The sequence below is a fragment of the Malania oleifera genome, chromosome 4 (assembly GCF_029873635.1).
Source record: "Malania oleifera isolate guangnan ecotype guangnan chromosome 4, ASM2987363v1, whole genome shotgun sequence".
Classification (NCBI taxonomy): domain Eukaryota; kingdom Viridiplantae; phylum Streptophyta; class Magnoliopsida; order Santalales; family Ximeniaceae; genus Malania; species Malania oleifera.
The window spans coordinates 82761422-82784855 of record NC_080420.1 but is presented as its reverse complement, the minus strand read 5'-3'; the positions used below and the strand labels follow the sequence as shown (position 1 = coordinate 82784855).

The window sequence follows — 23434 nt, the reverse complement described above, 5'->3', positions numbered from 1 at the left end:
TAATAATAATAATAATAACTCTATCATCCTACTCAACTGTCAATATCATGATCAACCTGGACCCATGGGTACCAGGGATATACCTGCCATACAATTCTGATAACTAAGCAGCGGGACACATAAAATTATATTTATGCCATAAAGCACCAGAAACCTTACCAGAGTACTACTAAATATGTCCTATACGTATATATATATATATATATATATATATATATATATATATATATATATATATATATACAGTCATCCATAAAAAGTCCCAAAAATATCTCTAGGGTCTCACTCCAAAAACCCATCTGATGCTAGCTCAGTAACTCATCCTTCTGACAAGGTAGCCGAATCAATCTCTACTACCGCGAAGCTCTATCGGCCCCTCTATCTGGATTTCTTGAAATGTTTACAATGTTGGGATGAGACACCTCTCAGTAAGGGAAATAAACTAACATCAGTGTGTGGCAACATGAGTATTCATGTGTGATAAATATAAATAATACATAAATCATAACTAGTAAAACTATCTATAATTTTTCTAAATAAAACGTAACCTGTCTTAACATAACGTATCATACTATATTTATGTAACATGTAAATCATCTTATATATATTGCACAATACATGAATTAATACCTAGGATGGATAGCTAGTTGATGTCATGTATTACCCCCACATGACTGGGTTGTGCGGCCTGAAGACGAGACCTAGCAATGGCAGGCTGACCATGCTAGATCAAACATAAGTCTCTAAGTACGATGGGTCTACCCCTCCTGGTCCAGACTGCCAGGGGAGCACCTGCACTACCATGAAGCCACATCGACTACCATCTCCCATACTCTACATAAGATGTGTGGTAGCACTAACATGAACTTGTACTTGAACTTGAACTTGTAGCAATGATATCGTGCTCATGAAATCTAAACTAAACCATCCATATTCTCATAACATATAGTACGTTTCAAATAATGTTACATGGTTGTTTCATATTCATAATGTGATGACCTGCTTAATTTTCACACTTTTTTTTTAATAAAATCAATATCACAAATTCCAGCTCAATATATCATAATCCACCTGGACCCGTGGGTACCAGGGATACATAAGAACATATAGCAGAAGCCTAAGTAGTAAGAAACATATAATCACCATATTATAAATACAAAACATCCATCACATTATTATAAATACCAGAGTCACTATATCCACTGTATTTCAGTATATACATCCCAAAACGAAATCTAGGGACATTTCCCACAAAATCCAACTTTCCCTACTAAAACTTACCCTTCAAAAACGGCAGACAACAGCTCTAAATCAACGGGTCTTTTCCCGCTCTCCTATCTAGGGCTCCTGAAAAGTTTATAAAATTTTGGTATGAGACACCTCTCAGTAAGGGAAATAAACTAATACCAGTGTGTAGCAACATGAGTATTCTGTGTTATACATATACCATACAGAACATATTCGGTAACTGTTATATCAAATCTGGGAAAACATATATATCATTAAAACATGGCAGAACATACTGCATTTCCATAAACATATTTCATCTTATAAAATAATAATACAAAAACATTCCTGATAGGTTAGCTGGTTGTTGTCATGTATTACCCCCACATGACTGGGTTGTGTGGCCTAAAGGTGGGACCTAACAATGGTTGGTCAACCACTGTCAAGTCAAAAGTACAGTCTGTAAGTCTAATGGGTCTGCCAGACCTAGACCGTACACCAGGGGTGCTCACACACTTCTTAAAAACCACATCGACCATCCAATCTCACACCACTCCGTACAGCAGCGTTAACACAAATATCATGATCACGAAGACGATGGACACATAGCAACGGTACCGTGCAAGTGCTAGCCTAGACCAAGCCAACCAGGTTCTGATATCATATAACATCTACTGAAACTATGATACATGGATATTTCATATCATTAATTATCAAATCAATCATATCATTTTGCATATATACGTATGTCATGAAAATCATCGGCCTGTACGTCGGTATTACACATTTTACCATAGCTCAGCCTGTACGCCAGCAAATCATAGCACAACCCGTACGCTAGCAAATCACATCCATAGCTCAGCCCGTATGCCGGCAAATCATATCATAGCACAGCCCGTACACTGGCAAATCACATCCATAGTACGGCCCGTATGCCGGCAAAATATATCCATAGCTCAGCCTGTTCGTTGGCAAATCATACACATAGCACGGCCCATACGCCGGCAAAACATATAAAAATCTAGACCCATACGCCGATTTTCCATTATAAAAATCTATATCATAATCACATTTTCAGAAAACAGCATTTCAAAACAATTTCTACTCATGCCACACTAACAGGTTTTTCACATATTCAACATACCATCATTTTAACAGTATTTTCCCAAATATAAATCATATATATGAACATATTTACTTTCCTGAAATCAAATGTTATATATACATACATTTTCTGAAAAAGAACTAGTTTAGTTTATCCTCTTACCTAATTCCTGAAAAGCCCGTAAGAAAATCTGTCCCACACCCACAGGGTTCCCCGTTCACCACCCTGAAAATGGAATTCTCCAGAACTAAAGTTCAGTATTTCCAAACGTATAACACTTTCTACAACTGCCAAAAATCCAAATATTGAGTAGAAAGTCTTACCCTGGATTTGGGATGGTTTCCAACTCAACCCCACCGATGATCCGCTCCGGCAGACTTGCAGAGAACTTTTCCAGGAGTGTCGTGGTGGCTTCAAATCGTTGAACCGGTAAAAATCAGACCCGAAATCGAAAAGAGAAGGAGGAGGAACCGAAGGGTAAGAGAGAGAGAAATGCTGCGCAAGAAATTTCGACCAAAAATGAGTTTTAGGCCTATTTAAACTGTAGCCTAAGCCACGTCACCTCGTCGACGAGGTCAATACAAAATTCATCAACGAACTCTCCCTTTCGTCAAAGAAATTTAGAAACCCCAAAACCATCCCCTCGGTATTTCCTCGTCGACAAGTCCTATAGAAAGTTCGTCGACAAACTCCAACCCTCGTCGATGAGCTCCTATTGTACCCTCGTCGACGAGTCCCCTGTTTTCGTTGACGAGAAGATGAAAAATTCTCGTGATTATCCTTTCCAAAATGCAATGTCATCGACGAACATAAAGCGTTTGTGGACGAAGTCGACTGCCTCCTTCTGTTTTCGGTTTCCATTTCCCTTTCTTTTATTATTTAAATACCATTATTCTGTGGGTCATTACACATAATAATACCTGACATGATAATATTTTCATGAATTCTTGCATATCATACATTTTTTTCCTAATTACTATTGAACCCCATTGAATAAATGCGGGTATTTCTGTCGTATCTGCTCCTTGAACTCCCGAGAAACTTCCTTTACTGTATGATTTCTCTACAAGACATTTACTAAAGGAATCTTATTATTGTGCAATTCCTGATCTTTCCTGTCTAGAGTCTGCACTAGTACCTCCTCATACGCCAAAGTATCCTTGAACTCTAACTCGCCATAACTGATCACATGGAAGGGATCTGAGACGTATTTCCTCAGTATGAAAACATGGAATACGTCGTGTATTCTGGACAAAATGGGTGGTAAGGCTAGCTTGTAAGCTACTGACCCCACTCTTTTAAGGATCTCAAATGGGCCAATAAACATAAGGCTAAGCTTACCCTTCCTTCCAAATCTCATAACTCCCTTTAATTGAGCTATTTTCAGAAACATGGAATCTCCTATATCAAATTCCAGTTTCCTATGGCAAGTATCAGCATAACTCTTATGCTGACTCTGAGCTACACTGTTCCTATCCCTAATAAGCCAAACTTTATCATATGCCTGCTGCACTAGCTCTAGCCCCACAACTCTACGCACACCCATCTCATCCCAATATAATGGGGAATGGCACCTTCTTCCATACAACGCTTCATAAGGTGCCATCCTGATGCTGGCTTGGTAGCTATTATTGTACGCAAACTCTACCAATGGCATATACTGGGTCCAACTACCTCCAAACTCCAGCACGCAAGCTCGTAGCATATCTTTAAGAATTTGGATCATCCTCTCAGTCTGCCCATTTGTCTTAGGATGAAAGGTCGTGCTGAAAGGTAACTGAGACCCCAGAGCCTCCTACAAGCTCTTCCAAAATCGTGACGTGAAACATAGGTTTAGGTCTGATACTATAGACACTAGCACACCATGCGAACGGACTATCTCCTAAACATAAATCTCTACTAGCTTGTCCACAGAGTAGTTGTTTTTAATAGGAAGGAAATGGGCGGCCTTCGTTAGACAATCCACGTTCACCCAAATTGCATTCTGACCATGCAATGCCGACGGCAGCCCTGTAATAAAATCCATAGATATGTGATCCTACTTCCACTCCGGAATTAAAAGTGGCTGCAACTAACCCGCTAGTCTCTAGTCCTCAGCCTTAACTTGCTTGGCACGTTAAGCACTGTGCTACAAACTCAACAATCTCCCTCTTCATGCCTCTCCACCAGAAAAATTCTCGAAGGTCCCTACATTTTCGTACTACTAGGATGAACCGTGTATAGAGATCTGTGAGCCTCCTATAAAATCGTTCTCCTGATATCAGCATCTGCAGGCACACACAATCTAGTGCGAAACCTCATAGCTCCATCATCTGAAATACTGAACTCATCTCCCTGACCGCCCTGTACTTTGGCTATTACCCCTGCTAATTCTGGGTCCTCTTTACTGAGAAGCTTTTATCCTTTCCTGTAATGTAGGCTACACCACTAAGTTGGCAATAAATGCCCGAGGATCACTCTCTACCAACTCTACACCGAGTTTCTTTAGATCCATCAGGATCGAATGCTGAACCTACAGAGCTGCCAGTGCTGGTCCCATTGATTTCCTGCTCAAAGCATCAACTACCATGTTTGCTTTCCCTACGTGGTAACTGATAGTGCAGTCATAATCTTTAATAAGTTCCAACCACCTCCTCTGTCTCATGTTCAGCTCCTTTTGAGTGAAAAAGTACTTCAAACTTTTGTGATCGGAGAATATCTCGCATCTCTCAATGTACAAATAACGCCTTTAAATCTTTAATGCATGTATCATTGCAACCACTTGCAGATCATGACTAGGGTAGTTCTTTTCATACTCTTTCAACTATCGGGAGGCATAAGCTACAATCCTACCATGTTGTATCAATACACAGTCGAGCCCTTTCAAAGACGCATCACTGTAAATTACATAGTCATCACCCCCTGATGGAATCATCAGTATTGGTGCAGTGACGAGCCGCTGCTTTAATTCCTAGAAGCTCTGCTCGTATGCATCATCCCATACAAATCTGGCATTTTTCCTAGTTAATCACGTCAAAGGCCCTGATAGTCCTGAGAATCCCTCTACAAACCAATGGTAATATCCCACCAGTCCCAAGAAACTCCTGATCTCCTGAACATTCCTTGGCCTTTCCCATTTTACCAGTGCCTTTATCTTACTGGGATCCACTAAAATTCCATCACCAGATATAAGATGCCCTAGAAACGCAACTTTCTCTAGTCAGAATTCACATTTTCTAAACTTAGCATACAATTTCTTTTCCTTGAGCATCTGAAGTACCAGCCGTAGATGTGTTTCATGCTCCTCAAAGCTCCTCGAGTAAACTAGTATGTCATCAATGAAAACTACAACAAACTAGTCTAAATATTGATGAAAAACTCCGTTCATCAAGTCCATGAACACAACAGGAGCATTCATCAGACCAAAAGGCATAACTAGAAATTCATAATGCCCATACTTAGTCCTGAAAGCGGTCTTTGAAATATCTTCAGTTTTAACTTTCACTTGGTGATAACTTGACCTGAGGTCGATCTTGGAATAGACCCGTGTACCCTAAAGCTGATCAAATAAATCATCTATACGGGGTAGAGGATACATGTTCTTAATTGTTACTTTATTTATTTCCCTATAATCTATGCACATCCTCATAGACCCGTCTTTCTTCTTCACAAATAACACTGGAGCTCCCCAGGGCGATACACTAGGTCTAATAAACCCTTTATTCAATAAATCCTGCAGTTGATCATTTAGTTCTCCCAATTCTATTGGAGCCATTTAGTAAGGAGCCTTAGAGATTGGCGCCGTCCCTGGAAGTAAGTTAATAGTAAAATCTATCTCGCGGTCGGGAGGCAACCCAGATAATTCTTTTAGGAATACGTCTGAAAATTCCTTAACCACTTATGTACTAGCAAGCTTTAATTCACTTTCTGTCACCTCCTTTACATAAATCATAAACGCCTGACATTCATCCAGAAGTAGTCTTCTCGCCTGCATGGTTGACACTAACTAAGGTGGAGATTGCACCTGCGATCTCATATATTTGAATTTTGGCTTCCTTGGTGGTTTGAAAATCACCTCTTTCAAATGACAATCGATACTAGCATGGTTAGTAGCCAGCCAATCCATACCCAGAATTACATCGAATCCATGCATGTCAAGCACAATCAAGTCAGCGGGTAATATTCTCCCCTGAATTTCTATTAGATAACCCTTGAGCACCCTATGACACTTCACCACTAACCCTGTTGGTGTAGCTGCTGGCAATTCAATTTCCAATAACTGGGTCTTATCTCCAGAAAATTTAACATGCGTCGCAGACATAAAGGAATGGGTGGCACCTGAATCAAATAAAAAAATACATTGATATGATAAAGCAGTAAGGGTACCTGTCATAACGTCACCTACGATTTCAGCGTATTCGGACGTCAAGGCATATACCCTCACTGGAGCTACATTCCTTTGTTAACCTCCACATGGCGCCTGATAACCTCCCTGATAAGGTCTAGGAGCAAGAGCGACCCCAGGTGGTGTAGGGCAATCTTGCACCAAATGTCCCAGTCTACCGCAACGATAGTAGACGCCTCTCCCCACTCAACACTCTCCCTAGTGTCTCTTCCCACATATCTGACAAACAGGGTAGGTCTACACTCCCTGAACCTCATGACCCACAGTCTCCTACCTCTGTCCTCTGCCATAAATGCCTCTCCTCCACTGGCCTCGGCTAGATCCCTGTTGGAAACCTGAAGGTGTGGGTCTCTTCTTCTGTCCCTACTCCTCTACATCCACCGCTCACTAGCCCCAGCCACAACTGCTCTGTCAACTAACTCAACAAAGTCCTGCACTTTCAACGCTGCTACCTGCTTGTAAATTTATCACCTCAGACCTATTTCAAATTGTCTCACCTTCTTTACCTCTTCGAGAACAATATACAGGGCGAAGCGAGACAACTCTATGAACCTCACCGCATACTGCTGGACTGACTGTTGTCCCTGTTTTAGATTCAAAAATTCCCTCACTTTGGCCTCTCTGATAGTGGCTGAAAAATATCTATCAAAGAACAATTCCCTAAACCGACACCAAGTCATAGCTATAGGTATCGTCCTCTATTTCTTTAGTAGTTTTACAGTAGTCCACCATCTCTCAGCCTCTCCTGTCGGCTTATAGGTGGCAAATAAGACCCTCTGCTCCTTCGTGCACTGTAGTACTGTCAAAACTTTCTCTATCTCCTGCATCTAGTTTTTGGCAACTACAGGATCTGCTCCTCCTAAAAATGCTGAAGGATTCATCTTGGTGAATTTCTTTATAGTACACCCATGGCCTGCAAACGGACCTCCCTGCTCCCTAGTACTTCGTGCAATCTCTGTCATAACCTTCTAAACTACACTATGTAATACTACATTTGAATCAGCCCCGCCTGCACCCGAGGGCCCTGCACCCTCACTACCACTCGTATGTGCACTACCATCTCCAGGGTCCATCCAAAAAAGACAATAAACATGACTTAGGGACCCTATCCTTATAACTTACATATCTAACTAAAACTCTCATTATCCCTCTTATATTGATATCCTTATCTTATTTCAAGATTCAGTCCTACACTTCAGAAACAAAACCCGACAATAGTTTACTATGGCTTTCCTGAAATCGTCACCTCAGGAAAAACATAGAAACCACCACAGAAGTCCAATATTTAACCTGCAAAACAAAACCTCAAATCCTCTTCCTATACACTAGTATTGTTTCCGCTACATTCTAAAGTCTATAGAACCTAGCAACCTAAGCTTTGATACCAAACTGTAACGACCTGCCTATTTTACCATTAATGTTTTTTCCCATAATAATAATAATGGTAACTCTACCATCCTGCTTGACTATCAAGATCATGATCAACCTGGACCCATGGGTATCAGGGATATACCTGTCATACAATTCTAATACCTAAGTAGCAGAACACATAAAATTATATATATTCCATAAAACACCAGAAACCATACCAAAGTGCTACTAAATATGTCCTATACGTATAGGACAGATTTAGTAGCACTTTGGTATGGTTTCTGGTGTTTTATGGCATATATATACAATCATCCATAAAAATTCCCAAAAGTATCCTTAGGGTCTCACTCCAAAAACCCATCTAACCCTAACTCAGTAACTCACCCTTCTAATAAGGTAGCCAAATCAGTCTCTACTGTCATGGAGCTCTATCCACCCCTCTATCTGGATTTCCTAAAATGTTTATAATGTTGGGGTGAGACACCTCTCAATAAGGGAAATAAACTAACATCAGTGTGTGGCAACATGAGTATTCATGTGTGATAAATATAAACAGTACATAAATCATAACTAGTAAAACTGTCTGTAATTTTTCTAAATAAAATGTAACCGGTCTTAACATAACGTATCATACTATATTTCTGTAACATGTAAATCATCTTATATATACTGTACAATACATGATATAATACCTAGTATGGATAGCTTGTATTACCCCCATACGACTGGGTTGTGCGGCCCGAAGGCAAGACCTAGCAATAGCTGGCCGACCATGCTAGATCAAACATAAGTCTCTAAGTACGATGGGTCTGCCCCTCTTGGTCCAGACTGCCAGTGGAGCGCTTGAACTACCATGAAGCCACATCGACTGCCATCTCCCACACTCTACATAAGATGTGTGGTAGCACTAACATGAACTTGTACTTGAACTTGAACTTGTAGCTACGGTACCATGCTCATGAAATCTGAACTAAACCATCCGGGTTCTGATAACATATAGTACATTTCAAATACTATTACATGGCTATTTCATATTCATAATAATACCTGACATGATAATATTTTCATGAATTCTTGCAAATCATACATAATAACGACATCTAAGCCAACATGAATCACGGCATCTACGCTGGCATATCATAACGTACTGAACATGAGATTTTTGTACTGTTTATCATAATATTCATAAAATCTTAGTTCCTATACTGTTTTCATGGTTTTCCTAAAAAATTGAGAAAAACATGCTTATTCTGGGAAAAATCATAATAATCTGATATAACATAATCTCATGGAAATTATACTCATGCCACACAAATATGAATAATACTTTTGAACGTAAAACTTGATCTAAAATCATATTTCCTGATAATTAACATTAAATCCATTTTCCTGTTCAACAGCAATATTCCCAAACACTGTGCTAATACATACATAATTTCTGAAAATAAATAATGTAATATGGTAAATAATTTCATGAAAAATTCTGATTTAGTTTATCCCCTTATGTGGTTACTAAGAAACCGACAATCTAACTAAATCTGCATATGTAGTGTTCCCAACTCAACACCTTAAAATTCACATTTTTTCCCAACAAAACTTTAGTATTATTTCATCTACTACACCTCCTCAATCCATAAATACCAAATACCTTATAAAACTTAAAATAATTAACTTACCCAAATTTTGGGATGGTGCCCAAGTTGGCTCAACCAACGATCTACTCCAGTAGATATGAAGAGAATTTTCCTAAAAGTAGCGTGGCAGCTTTGGATCGTCGAACCGGCATGAAATGAGTTCGGATTTCTATAAAGAATGAGAGGGAAACAAAGTTAGAGAGAGAGAGAGAGAGAGAGAGAGAGAGAAAGGAGAAATCTGCATGTTTCTCTCACTGAAAGTGATTTTTGGCATTTTATAGAAATGCTTGTCCATGTGGCCTCATCGACGAGTCCAAGAAGGAGTTTCATCAACGAACGCTTACCCCTCGTCAACGAAATTCAAGCCCTTGGAAATAGTCTCTCGGTAAGTTCTCGCCGATGAGACGCATGTCCCCATCAACGAGGCCAAGAAGCCTATTCGTCGACAATCACCCAGCACTCGTCGACGAGACCCTACTGAAACCCCTTTTTGAAAAATCATTTTCTCTACTTTCTTTAATTATTTAACAACTATAATTCTTCAGGTATCTACACCCTGACTCCTCGCACCTAAAGCAGCCCATGAATCGAGACTTGCACTCGCCCCAATGCTGCTTCTGGCACTTGGGACACATTGGCTTCTCTGAACTCCCATAGGAAGCCTGAGATCCCGACTACTGCTGCTATTGGCTTGAAGGACCACTGGACTTCTTCCAATAACTTTTGATAGAGCCTAACTACAAATTTTGCGGAAAAGGCCTCTTCTTCTAATTCGCCTCTCTCCCCCTCCTAGATGCTAGCTTCAGCCACCATGACTCTATCCACAAGCTCATAAAAGCCCTGGACCATCAACGCTGCGTGTAATAACCTGGGAAAAAAAATTTTAAAAAATTAATTAATTAAAATTATTAATCAATTAATTAGTTAAACATTATTAATTTGAATTAATTAAGTTAAGAAAAATGGTGATTATATATAATTAAGTATATGATATAAGTTAAGTTAAAGTAAGTAAAAAAAAAAAAGAAAAAAAGAAAAAAGAAAGAAAAAAAGAAAAAAAAAACATAAGGAAGTCTAAGCTTCCTGCGAATTGCAGAGAGAGAGAGAGAGAGCTCTGCGCTCTCTCTTAGTTGTCCACTCCTCCGTCTCCTCTCTCACTCCTCTCATTTCTCGATAGATATTTGACCGATCGGGAAACGGAAGGTGTCATCGGATTCCTAACTCAGCCACCGACATTTCTATTAGAGCGGATTTGTCGTGGGAGTGGCATAGGCACCATTCCTGGGGTAAGGCAACTTTTCCCTAATTCTCAATTTCTCCTTAGATCTTTAGTCAAATCGACGATCAAGCACCACCACGAGGTCATATTCGTGATTGTTGTCATTTTGACGTGAATAAATTTACAATTAGGGTTTTCTAGACCCCACTCCAAAGCGAGAGTGGGATTTGAAAAATTTTGCAAATTGGTTATATTTGAGGGTATAACCATCTATTTGGAATTTATGGCCCTAGGAAATCTTAAAATAATATTTTATTTAGGATTAATTTAATGGAACTAGGATTTTTGATTCAGGATCCGAGTGAGCGCCGCAGGTATTTTTCGAGCTCCCTGTTGGTGTGGTTCAAGAAAGCAGGTAAGGCGAAATATACATATTAAACTAGAATTTTTATGAATTTAATGAAAAATAAATTGTGTTATATATAGGTGTATATGTTTCGGTATGGATTTAAAATGCCAGTCATTTAAATTATGTTTTTTCAAGTTTAAGACTGTTTATTAGATACGTATATGCGAAAATGAACTGATGAAAGTGGAAAAAATTTTCAAGATAATTATGTAAGAAATGAAATGTATTTTCGGTATATAAATGTTAAATGTTGGTTGGCTTATTTTACAGGAAATGTATGAATTTTATTACTAAATTGTGTGGCATGAGTAAATGTAAGTTCTATGCAAATATATGTTAAATGTATGAGATGCAGGTTAAGTAAGTAATGCATTGAGAATGAAATATTATATGAACTATGCTGCTTGTGTGTGTTAATGCAACCTTGTAAACAACTAAAAAATGCTGGGTAAAACAGTTAAAAAATGTTGGGTAAAATAGTTGAAAGATGTTGGGTAAATGTATGATAGCTGAAAAATGTTGGGTAACACAGCTGAAAGATGTTGGGTATGTAATAAAATGAAATGAAAATGGAAATGAATGAAATGAAAATGAAATGTGAAATGTGAATAATGTAAAATGAGAAAGAGTCACTTAAAGTGAAATGAAATAAAATGTTAAAGTTATGAACATGAACGTAGATGAATGGTTGAGTAATGACAAAAAGAACAATGTATTATGATACTAGAAGTATCTATGCTTGTATAACACGTTACAATTGGGCGGGACGTACTCTTCTCCTGAGGGCTTGCTGAGAAAGGCGAGTACGCAAGTAACTTCGGATGTGGCAGTAGCTGCATAACGTATTAGGGTAAAGGGAACCTATTTGTATAGACGGGTAGATTTCCATATCTTTGGGGCCTTCGCTAGTAAAACTTTGTTTGAACTGCGCGAGTACGAGATCAATTTAATACTTGAGGGCTTATTGAGTAAGGTGAGTGCCTTGGTATGCTTCAGTAGCGACCCTTGGGTTGCCTAAATCGCCCCTATCTTCAAGTGATCTCGTGGGTTAAATCTTTTGCATGTGTTTGGTTAGGCTCAGAGAATGATTTCAGTTTTTATGATAATGTTTTGCAAATGTTATTAAAATGATATATATGAACCTCATATTAGCCACACACTCTTTTAATATATCGTTTCTTCCCCTACTGAGATGTGTCTCACCCGAATATGAATTTATCTTTTTCAGGATTTCCTCGCGATCGAGCTTAGAGAGCTCAAGGTTTTATAGCATTTTTGGGAGATATAAGAAAAATGGTATAAACATTTTAATGATGTTTTTGGGAATGTAGATATTTTATATTTTATATTTTATATTTTAAGTCTTCTATATTTTATGAGTGGTTGTGAAACATACTAGTGTTGTGAATACTGGAAGTGTAGGTTATGTTTTTGGAGATATGTATATATTTGAATACAGGTGGATGATTAATTTATTATGGTGTGTAGATAGATTTAGAAAACTCTGGTATTATATTTGTTGGAAGATTATAGTTATGTTTTCCGCTGCATAAATTATATTAAAATGTGGATTATCAGGTAAATGAATGGATTAGTAGCACACCGAGCCCACGTAGAGGGTCGGGGCATTACACTGCCACTTATGTGCGAATAGCCTACTTCAGACCTCTCTCAAACATACGAGCCTTCTTCGGCTCATTTGAAACCATGTGAGGTGCAAACTGAGATAACTCCACGAACCTAGCCACGTACTGCTACACCAGCATCGATCCCTAAGTCAAGTGGAGGAACTCCTCAGACTTCACCTCACTGGTGGCAATGGGGAAGTATCGTGCGAAGAACACCTCCCTGAAGCAACTCCAAGTAGTTGACACATACCATGGGTGATGCTCCTCAACCAGTTTAGCTTATCGCCACCATCTTTTAGCCTCCCCCACCAGCTTGAGGGCGGCGTATTTAACCTTCTGTTCCTCTGTGTACTCAGACACCTCCATCAAATCCTCCATCTTTTGTAACCAGTCCTCCACCGCAATCGGGTTTGGCCCTCCCAAAAATGCCGGCGGATTCATTCTGGACAACTGCTGGTATGTGCAGCCTCTATTTACAACCATCCGATCCTGCTCCCTGGAACCCCTTTTGGGTTTTTTCCTGGCTAGCCTTGTAATATCGCGGAGGAACACAGAAGCCTCAGTCTCATCCTCACTAGAGGCATCTAGGTGATTATCACCTCCTACCATAACCCCTTTCTCTCTGGGTTCCATCTTGTACACAGGTAAAAGATGACTTAATCATGCCACATTTAACACAATAAATGCAAATATGGAACAAGAAGATAAAAAAACATGTATTTGAGACACCGACAGCCCATACACACTAGACCATCTAACCTCTCATCTCGACATCCGAGTCAAGTCTCTCAACTTAGAAACGAAACCATCAATAGATTTACCATGGTTTTCCTAAAATTGTCATTCCTGGAAAAGCACAGAAGACCGTCGAAGGAACTCCCACCTCCGAGCCTCCATACTAAAACCCGACTAACTCTCTAACTCTACCTCATTACAACCAATACTCTAGTAATTTACTCACTAACCGTCAAAGTTTGTAAAACCTAGCAAACCTAGGCTCTGATACCACTTGTAACACCCCAGTCCCAACTTATGGCCTAGGTGTTACTGTAGTGACGTCTATGTACCTGATATACTTCTCAACAGATATATACGCAGCGGAAAACATAAACATCCATCAAACTATTACCAAAGTTCTAACTACCTGATAGATACTTACAGCTATTCCAACATCCATATACATGTATGATACTCGACACATCCTCGAGTCTTACAACATTTTACAAGTTCTGAAAACCTATAACATAACCTACAAAATCGAGCTCGTGGAGATGCTCACTTAAAAACAGATCGCTACCCTGCCCCAGTCCTTACTAATCTCAACCTCGATAAGGACCTGAAAATACAGTTTATATAATAGGGTGAGACACCTCTCAGTAAGGGACGATTAAGCTAATAACAGTGTGTGGCTAGCATGCTTTTAGTGTTTAACAAAAATATAAACATATATACTCATCATTTCCGTGATTGTAAAATATGTAGTCCATTTTCATCATATGAACAGTCCCATAGTATATAACAAAATTTATATAACACGCTCTCAAACTCTATACCATGTATAAATCCCCACAATCGGGGTTAACCGCCCCTACTATCTCAATATAGCCTGGGTACACAATCAAGAGGCAAACACACACTAAGACTGCCCCTACTGTCTCAATACAACCTAGGTTCATATAGATCAAAAGTAAGGTGCCCTCACTGACAACGAATTCATGCCTACACTATTAGTCCCCAAGGTTCCTAAAGCATATCGTGCAATTTAAGCAATTTAAACACTCTTTTGAAATCATTTCACAAAACACATCATTACGTGAAATCTGGCTCGTAGCCGTCAAATAAACTTCCTGCATTTTCACAACAGTTTTAGTATTTCACAACATCAACACCCGCCACACAGTTTTCCACATTCGAAAACAACTCGAAAGTAAATATAAACAATTAATATCACAGTACGGGTTTTAAACAACGAAAACAACATTTCCAATCAGTGAAAAGGTCTAGAATGACAAGTACAATATTCTAAAAATATAACATTTGAATTTGACCGATTGGTTTTGTAAATAAAGTCGATTTACCGAACCGAGGCCCGAAAACCCTAAAACCACCGTAACTCGATATCTAAAAGTTATTTCAAAATTTCAATTGATTCATATTGTATAAATCATTGTATTAACATAACTCTTTTACTTGCGTGTGAATCAGATTTCGAAACAACCCAAAACTCAAGCCCTAGATTTCTGAACCACAAACCTAAACGGTTCAAAACAACGGCACGAAAACCCCGAAACCTAATACTCGAAGAACAACACTTCAGTATAATCTCGTATACCACAGATCTACCAGACCAAAAGCAAAAACCGACCATTACCTCGATTTTTGAAAAAAACTCGAAAATCTCTTAAATGAAATTCTAATCCATAGAACCTGTAGAGATTCCTTCCCTAATCCACGTAGCGACGTCGGATCATCGATTCCGACAACACACGGCCCAAAAATCTTAGAGAGAGAGAGAGTGGAGTTCGTGTCTAGAGAGAGAGAGAGAGAATGAGAGTTTATAAATAAAAACCTAACTTAACCTTTAAGTAATCAAAATAAATATCTTCTCCAAGATATTTATATACAAATATCTCAAAATATCTCCTTTCAAAATATCTTCTCCAAAATATCTCTTTATTTATTTATTTATTATATCTATATATATACACACACACACTTTTTGATCGGGTTACTACAGTAGAAGAAAATATGCATTTAAAAAACAAATGGTCTAGTGTTTCTATTTTAGAACCACAGAACACACAGGAATTATCAATCCCCTCCCACCAAATTTTGTCACTGGTCAACAACTTCCCTCTTGCAGCCAACCAAAGAACAAAGGAGTGTTTAGGAGCACAAATATTCTTCCATATCACCTTCTGCCATGAGGCATTCCTCCCCTTCCATCGCCAAAAATTATAAGCCTTAGAGCACTAAAATTTTCCATCCACAGCCCACTACATTAGCTTAGCTTCTGCCAAGCTTCTACCACTACACTGCATTGTCAACATATCTTTAATCTGAATGAGTTTCTTAAACAAGGGAGAGTCTTCATGCTTTTCTGAAGCCTCCCACAAATTACCTCCTCTCAAGTACACATGGCTCACCCATCTTCACCATAGGGAAGCCTTTTTGCTTTGAAGATTCCACAGGGTTTTTGGAAGGAGAGCAGTGTTCTAGCTTTTGAGGTCCAAGATCCCCAGCCCACCATCCTTCTTTGGCAAGCACACATATTTCCAAGCAACGAGAGGCCTTCTCCTACCTCCCCACAGGAAAGTCCTACACAACTTAACCACATGATCCAACATTGAACTAGGAATGGGGAAAATGGATAGCCAGAAGCACTTCATCCCTTGCACCGAATTTATAAGTCCCAGCTTTCCAACATAGGATAAAAAGTGACCTGGCCAAGAGCCTATCTGGTTACCAATTCTATTTAGTAGAGGGGAAAAATGCATTGTGTTCAATCTTGTGGAAGCCAGTGGAACACCCAAATATATAAAAGGGAACTCCCCAGTAGAAAACCCAATTAGACTTTCAATATCTTCCAGAGCACTACCAAATATACCTGCACTATAAAGGTTGGATTTCAGGATACTTGCTCTTAAACCTGAGCATTCAGAGAACATCTTCAGGCACTCCATCACCTTACCTTCTTAACTAAAGAGACATCACCCCTTGCAAAAAGAATTAAATCATCTGCAAAGGCCAAGTGGGTAATCTTAAGGACTCCACACTTTGGGTGAAATCTGAACTCAGGACAGCCCTCCAGGGATTTCAACAACCGAGATAGATACTCCATAAAAATCACAAACAAAATAGGGGAAAGGGGATCACCTTGCTTGAGCCCCTTCTTGCCATCAAACAGACCAAATAGGCCTCCATTTACAAACAAGGAAAAGGAAGTAGTGCTTATACATTGCAACACCAACCCCACCATGGCTTTAGGAAAATTAAGATGAACCAACATACTCCTCAGAAACTCGCAGGAAACTAAATCATAGGCCTTTTTAAGGTCTATTTTGAGAATGCATCTTGGGTAGACTCTCTTCCTCACATACTTCCTAACCACCCCTTGCACCAGGTATATATTCTCAATCATGTACCTCCACTTAATGAAAGCAGATTGGGCTTTGTTAACCAACACCTCTAGCCAAGGTTTTATCCTATTAGCTAAAATTTTTCCAAGTAATGGAGGAAGAGTTAGTAACATTCACTTTTGTTTCATTAGTAATTAATGAGTCTATCAATTCATCAATAGACAACACATTTAAGTTTTTGGCTTCATTAATTATAGCAATTTTGGCTTCTCATTTTTAGGTAAAGACCTTAAAATTTTCTTCACTATTTCAGTAGTTGGAAGGATCTTACTAAGCCCCTTCAGAGAATTAATAATATTGATGAATATATTGTGCATATCAATGATTGACTCTTCCTCCTTCGTTCTGGACATTTCATATTCATTCATTAGCAGGTTGACTTTTGATTCTTTGACTTGAATGGTCCCCTTGTGCATAACCTCGAGTATGTCTCATATCTCCTAAGCTAAATCGCGCTCCAAAACTTTATTAAAATCATCAGGAGTTAAAGTACAAAATGACACATTTACTAACTTAGAATTTAATTGTACATTCTTATCATCTTCCTTATTCCATTCTTCTTGAACAATTGGACCTTCCAAAATATTCTTTCATACACCAACATCGAGAGATTGTATATATATATTTTCTTTCTAGCTTTCAAGTAAGTATGGTTGGTTTCATCCAAAAAAGGGTGTCAAGTGGTGAATTGTCCTTCAGTAAAACCTTAGCTTGCCATGGATGCCTTTGATCTACTCTCGTGTATAGAAAACATGAGTATGAGAGCCCTACTTTGATACCATTTGTTGTCCTAGAAGACACCCAAGAGTGGGGATGAATTAGGTGGTTTTTCCTAAGTGAAAATTTGGTTGTTTAGATAATTTTAAAACAAGAAGTTGAGAGCATACAAGTATAATTAGAAATTGGTTTAACACGTTCAATGAGAACAACAAATCAAAATCGTGCAAATTGAAACCACACCAACACTTCTATCTCACACAAGAAAGTTTAGCACAAAGAGAAAAGGAGGAGAATGGTGCAACGTTTATAGTGGTTCAATCACCAGACCTATGTCCACTCCTCAACCCAACTATGTTGAGCTTTTCTCTAGATTCTTATGTTTTTACACAAAAGGATCGCTCTTACAAGGCAACCATCCCTTGAGCAATATCACGTCACCCTCAAAGGATCCTCTTCATTCTCTCTCAAATCACCTTGGCTTATGCTCTAAAACTCCTTGTCTTATACTCTCTCGAGCCTCCTAGGCTTACAACTTAGGACAACCGTCCCACTCAAGCCAACTAGGCTTACCCTCTCGACAACAAAGCCAATGATCAATGCCACTACACTTTCAAGACCTCGGCCTCCTTAAAGAATGTGACCTAGCAACTGAAGAAGAAAAAAGGTTAATTTATAGCTTTCTCTTACAAGGAGAATACTATGAATTAGATAGTTAGAGTAACTTAACAAATCACAACATAATATAAGCGCACGAATCAAAAATGCAATTTTCAAATCACAATCAAATAGATTGGTCAGTTAAGAGCTTTCACAAATATATCTATTTTGATTCACCTCCACACTTGGACAAGCACTTCTATTTATGAGGCTCTCTGTGCAGGTTCGTTCCAAAGCAAGTGGCACACAACTATTACCAAGGAGCATTTAATGAGTAGCATTAATTTTCCTATGGGAGAAATTTTCTTCTGTACAATTAGACAACATGGACTTCTCATTCCAAAAACGGGGCTGGCATATTTCCAAGGAAATTCAAACTTTGATTAAGAAAATTCAAATTTTAAAATTTAAAATTTAAAATTGATCTGAATTTTCAATAATTGTTATTTGAGGAGCAAAGGGCATGGAAATTGGGGAGTCATGATGCCGCATGCACTTGATGCAAAAACAGTTTGTCCCACCATTTTAGATGAAGCGAAAGCATGTATCCCTCGCTTGTCACTTTGGAATTTTGATGTAGGGACCCAAACTCAGTGGATGGGGAGAAAAATAAGCTGGGACATCATATAAAAATAAGTTCTAAGAAAATATGGATACACTCTTGACAATAACATTTATCAAACCAAATGCTGCTTTGAAAGCATGAATTTAAAGTTGTAGATTTAATTTGTGAATTTAAACAAAATACAACGTAAAATTATATTAGAATTTGACCGATTCACATAAATTTAAATGGTCCAAAATCCTGCTCCCAAGCACAACTTTAAATAACTAGCAAGAGATATGCCCCAAAAATGCATTTTTCTTGATTTCTAATACATGAATGAAATACATGACGAGGGACCCGCACTGTGATGGTATTTACACTACAGGGTATTCTCTCAAAAAATTCAAAGAAAAAAGAAAAACACCCTGTGAAAGGTATGGGAAAGGAATCTCTTGAACAAAATTTTACAGCATCATCAAAGAACAGGCAAACAAAACTTCCTACTAAGACGGAAACAAAGCTTCCAAATAATCATCAATATAGGCAAGGCATGGCCAGTGATCGGTTCTAATTCGAACAAGTGTCCAAATTTCATGTACTTCCATTTGAAAAAGAAGGTGGAACCTCGGCGGAAGAAATATCAAAACAAGAAAAAAACCCATGTTTTTCCTACCGAAACTGACATGACATTCTTTTTCATCATCATCTTCTTCTTCAATGTACTTGAGATGAAGTGGTCCTCTACTAGAATCAGCGAATGCTACAGCATCATCAACAGCAGAATCTGAGTCCATGTCCTTCCAAATGACATCTGAGATGATCCCTCTGTCCTTCACAATACTAACAAGGGTTTCACCAATCACGCTTACAACAAATGGTGCCACATGGCGCTCTATGGCCTGAATCAAGGAGGTTGCAGGAACTTCAAGCAACTTGACCGATCGGGTTCCGCTTATTGCTGCAACCCCTTTTCCTCCTCTCAATGGAAATGTCTCCCTGCCAGTGCTGGAGGAATTCCCACATGCCTCCCACAAAGCATTAAACAGGTCAAAGTAATAACCGGCTACTGCATCTTTTGGGATGTCAGAGGGGACAATAGCCTTCAGAAACATGTCTTCAATGCCTATTGTGATACTCTGAAGCAGCCCACGGATAACACTACCATTTCCTGCATTTGTCTCAATGGCAACATTAACAAGACCAGGCATTGGTTCCCGAGGTTTCAATTCAATCACTACAGGCGCCTTGAAGCATTCTTCATCCCCTGAACCATTTTCCACAGGAACAATATCTAATGACTCTCTTGGGGCTGAAGAATCATCATTTCTGGAGTGCTCACCTAGTAAAAATGGTATATGATAAGGAGGAATAGAACCATATGGAGCTGAAGATGAAAATGTGAGCACAGTTGCATATAAAGCTGGAAGTGCATCTGCTTCATCTAAACCAGTATCAGGTAAATCAACTCCCCATATTTGATTGAAAGGCCCTGACAAAAATCGCAAACTACAAGATATTCTAATTTTAAGGCCCTGCGTGTTTCTGAAATCGGGAATACACGAAAAATGCTGCCTTAATTTTACTAATAGTTCTGAAAATTTTGAATCCATCACACGCAATGGCTCTGGCGGCAGATCAATTCTTTTAGTCTCCGCTATAATCTTGGTATCAATTCTTTCGGTCTCTGCAATAATCTCGGTTCCAGTACTATTGGGGTTCTCCCCTTCATCAGATAAGGGCTCATTGTCCCTAATACCATCTAGATATGCAGATGTGTCACTCCCACTGCCCAACGGTAAAGAGAGAGACCAAGATTGTTTCACAAGCAATGGTATCACCCGCTCAATGAAGATGTAGGATGATATATTTCTAGATTTCTTAAAATTGCCAGAAGGTTGAGACTGAGCACTGAAGAATGAACTGGACTGTGCAGATGATGACATACCAGGAAGGTGCTCCTCAAGGTTCAGTATGTATCTGAGCTTCCTTCCTGGTATACAGATCAGCATGCGCAGGTAGATCCTGCAAAATGCCACAGTTGAGATAAATAAGCCACATCTATTAGTTCCTAGTTGCTAATATTTCTTATTGTATTTCTTTGTGGTTTCCCCGGCGATCCTTTTTTTTACCCCTCTTCGTCAGGGAAAACAGCTCATCAAAGAGCAATGCCAACAAAATGAAGAATGAGAATCAAAATGAAAGAGCAGCCTTATGTCCATTCCTACTTTTGCTACATTCACTCCACACCTCCACATAAATGCAAGTCAAGTTTGTGTCAGCACATGGAGCAGATGTAAAAAAAAGGGAAGTTGGACTTAGCCTATGAAATAGTCAGTTCTTTTAATTTTACCTTGCATTATCACGAACCTCCAAATCTGGGAAATAAAGGCAAGTAAATGAAAGGAGACGAGATAGCCTCATGAACAATCTAGAGCTATGGTGATGCATCAGCATTGTTCGACAGATACTAAGAACCTTACTTCCCTGAGACCAAGAATTCAATCCCGTATCTGGCCCATGATTATGAACAAGGAAAGCCATGAAATTTGTTAGCAGCTCTAACAATCCACGAGGAGGTATGGTATTGTTCTGAGCAATCCTATCAAATATAGGGAAGTAAGAAGCCAATCTGTAGTCAATGATTACTTTTGGCAGCAAATGCTCATCAAAAATCTGAAGCAGGCGTTCTCCCAACCAAGAGTGCTTCTGACAGCCCAGCAAACGGTCAATAAAAGCAATGACAACAGGAACTAATCTCTGAAATTCCAATGTCATGTCCACTAGCATCGTCTGCGCAATGGAAGTGGAAGACATGGTTACATGACATAGTTACAAAAACAATAACAATGAATGAATGAATGAATAAAATGACCCCACATTTCAACATGATGAGGTTATCACACCTCCCAAAAAATAATAACCAAGCAAAGAGTAATCATATGATACTTCTAATGGAATCAGTATAGTGCAAAAGCTCAAGAGCAGAAAATTGTTGTTAACACATAACAAAACTTCATGTTTAGGTGATTGAGTACATTGCTTTGACTTGAATATTATTGATTGATGAGTAGGAAAACGAGTTGCCTCATTGTAATTCTCACTTGGACATTAACAGCAGAATGAGAAGTCACATCTGGCAGTCAAGAGTGGCAAAATGAGGGTTCACATTCAGTTGTATGTGAACGACTCACTGTCAAACTGACATTAGGCTGTTTTTTTTCTATGCACAACTCAAAGGCTATTTTAATTGAATTTTTAACTAAAATTTGAAATAATGATTGTACTTTTTTTTTAATACCAATCTATTATACTATTGTTAATTCAATGCTCCTTTGATTTAGAATTGTTTGCATATATCTTTAGACTTGTTTTAGTGATGATGATTCAGGAGCTTAACTTCTTCATTATGTTCAAATAATTTTGGAGAGATAGATACAAATTAGTAGCTGTTTTCAAATTTTGATTACAAATGAAAAGAGATTAATTTAAATTGGTATTTTTTTCAAATTTAGAATTCTCATAAATTCATATGGATTATGATCCTATATCTTTGCTCATCCAACCATGCTTTTCCATATTTGAGGAACACTAAGCCTTTTTTCAAGGAATCTAACCCTTTTTTGGCAAGAGGCAACTTTATTTCACATTCTGCATTTTTTTTTTTTTTTTTTTGTTGCTTTTAAAAAAGGAATATTTGATGAGGATGATGTTGAAATTTTAATGGAGCATGTTTAACCTAATTTTTTATCGAAGTACGTTGCCAATACATATTCGCAGGTTCTTTGAAAACATGAGAGCTTAAAATGGAATACACTCAGTTTCAGGAATTTCTCTCGACATAAGCAACACTGTGAGATGACTGATCAATGAACCTCTCTTTCTGAGCAATATCCACCAGTCATTATGTAGCTAGCAGTGATTTTTCATGAGCAACACCAGAAGACATCTTCTCACTAACATAGAACAATGGCAATTAACCATAAGCAGAGCCTTTAGTCATATAAAGCTCAGTCTTGGATACTGATTGCTTACTGCTGTTGAATATTAGCAAAGCTTAATTGTGATATTAAATTTTCATTTCATTATGTGCATATGAATCTATTTGATTAAAAGTGTGCAAATGATTCTCTCACATGTGTTGGACCAAGAATTGGTTGTGTATGGCATTGAGCATCCATGGTGCGTGTAGTGAGTTAGATCAAGGATCCATGAGCGAGTGCATGTGCATTGTTTATCAAATCAGCCAAATTACCAAATGAGTTTCTTGGGGAGTGCATGAGTCAATAGAGATTGAACAACTATAAATCTTACGTGTTTACTCATTTAATATTTCTTGTTTATCTTTTTTATCTGTGTGATTGATTCTGCCCTCTGTTTTAACAATGTCTTGCACA

At 38.5% G+C, this 23434-nt stretch overlaps 1 protein-coding gene across 1 annotated transcript in view; it reads right to left on the bottom strand.

The window, feature by feature from the left end:
- Positions 1-19337: 19337 nt before the first annotated feature.
- The window catches only part of LOC131153372 (uncharacterized), a 29559-nt gene continuing 25462 nt past the window's right edge, over positions 19338-23434 (bottom strand). The window contains exons 2-3 of the mRNA XM_058105642.1: positions 21391-21830; positions 19338-21062 (exon numbers count right to left, since the gene is read on the bottom strand). Coding sequence (XP_057961625.1) covers positions 19544-21062; positions 21391-21830 — 1959 coding nt within the window. The 3' untranslated portion in view covers positions 19338-19543. The remainder of the gene's footprint in view (positions 21063-21390; positions 21831-23434) is intronic.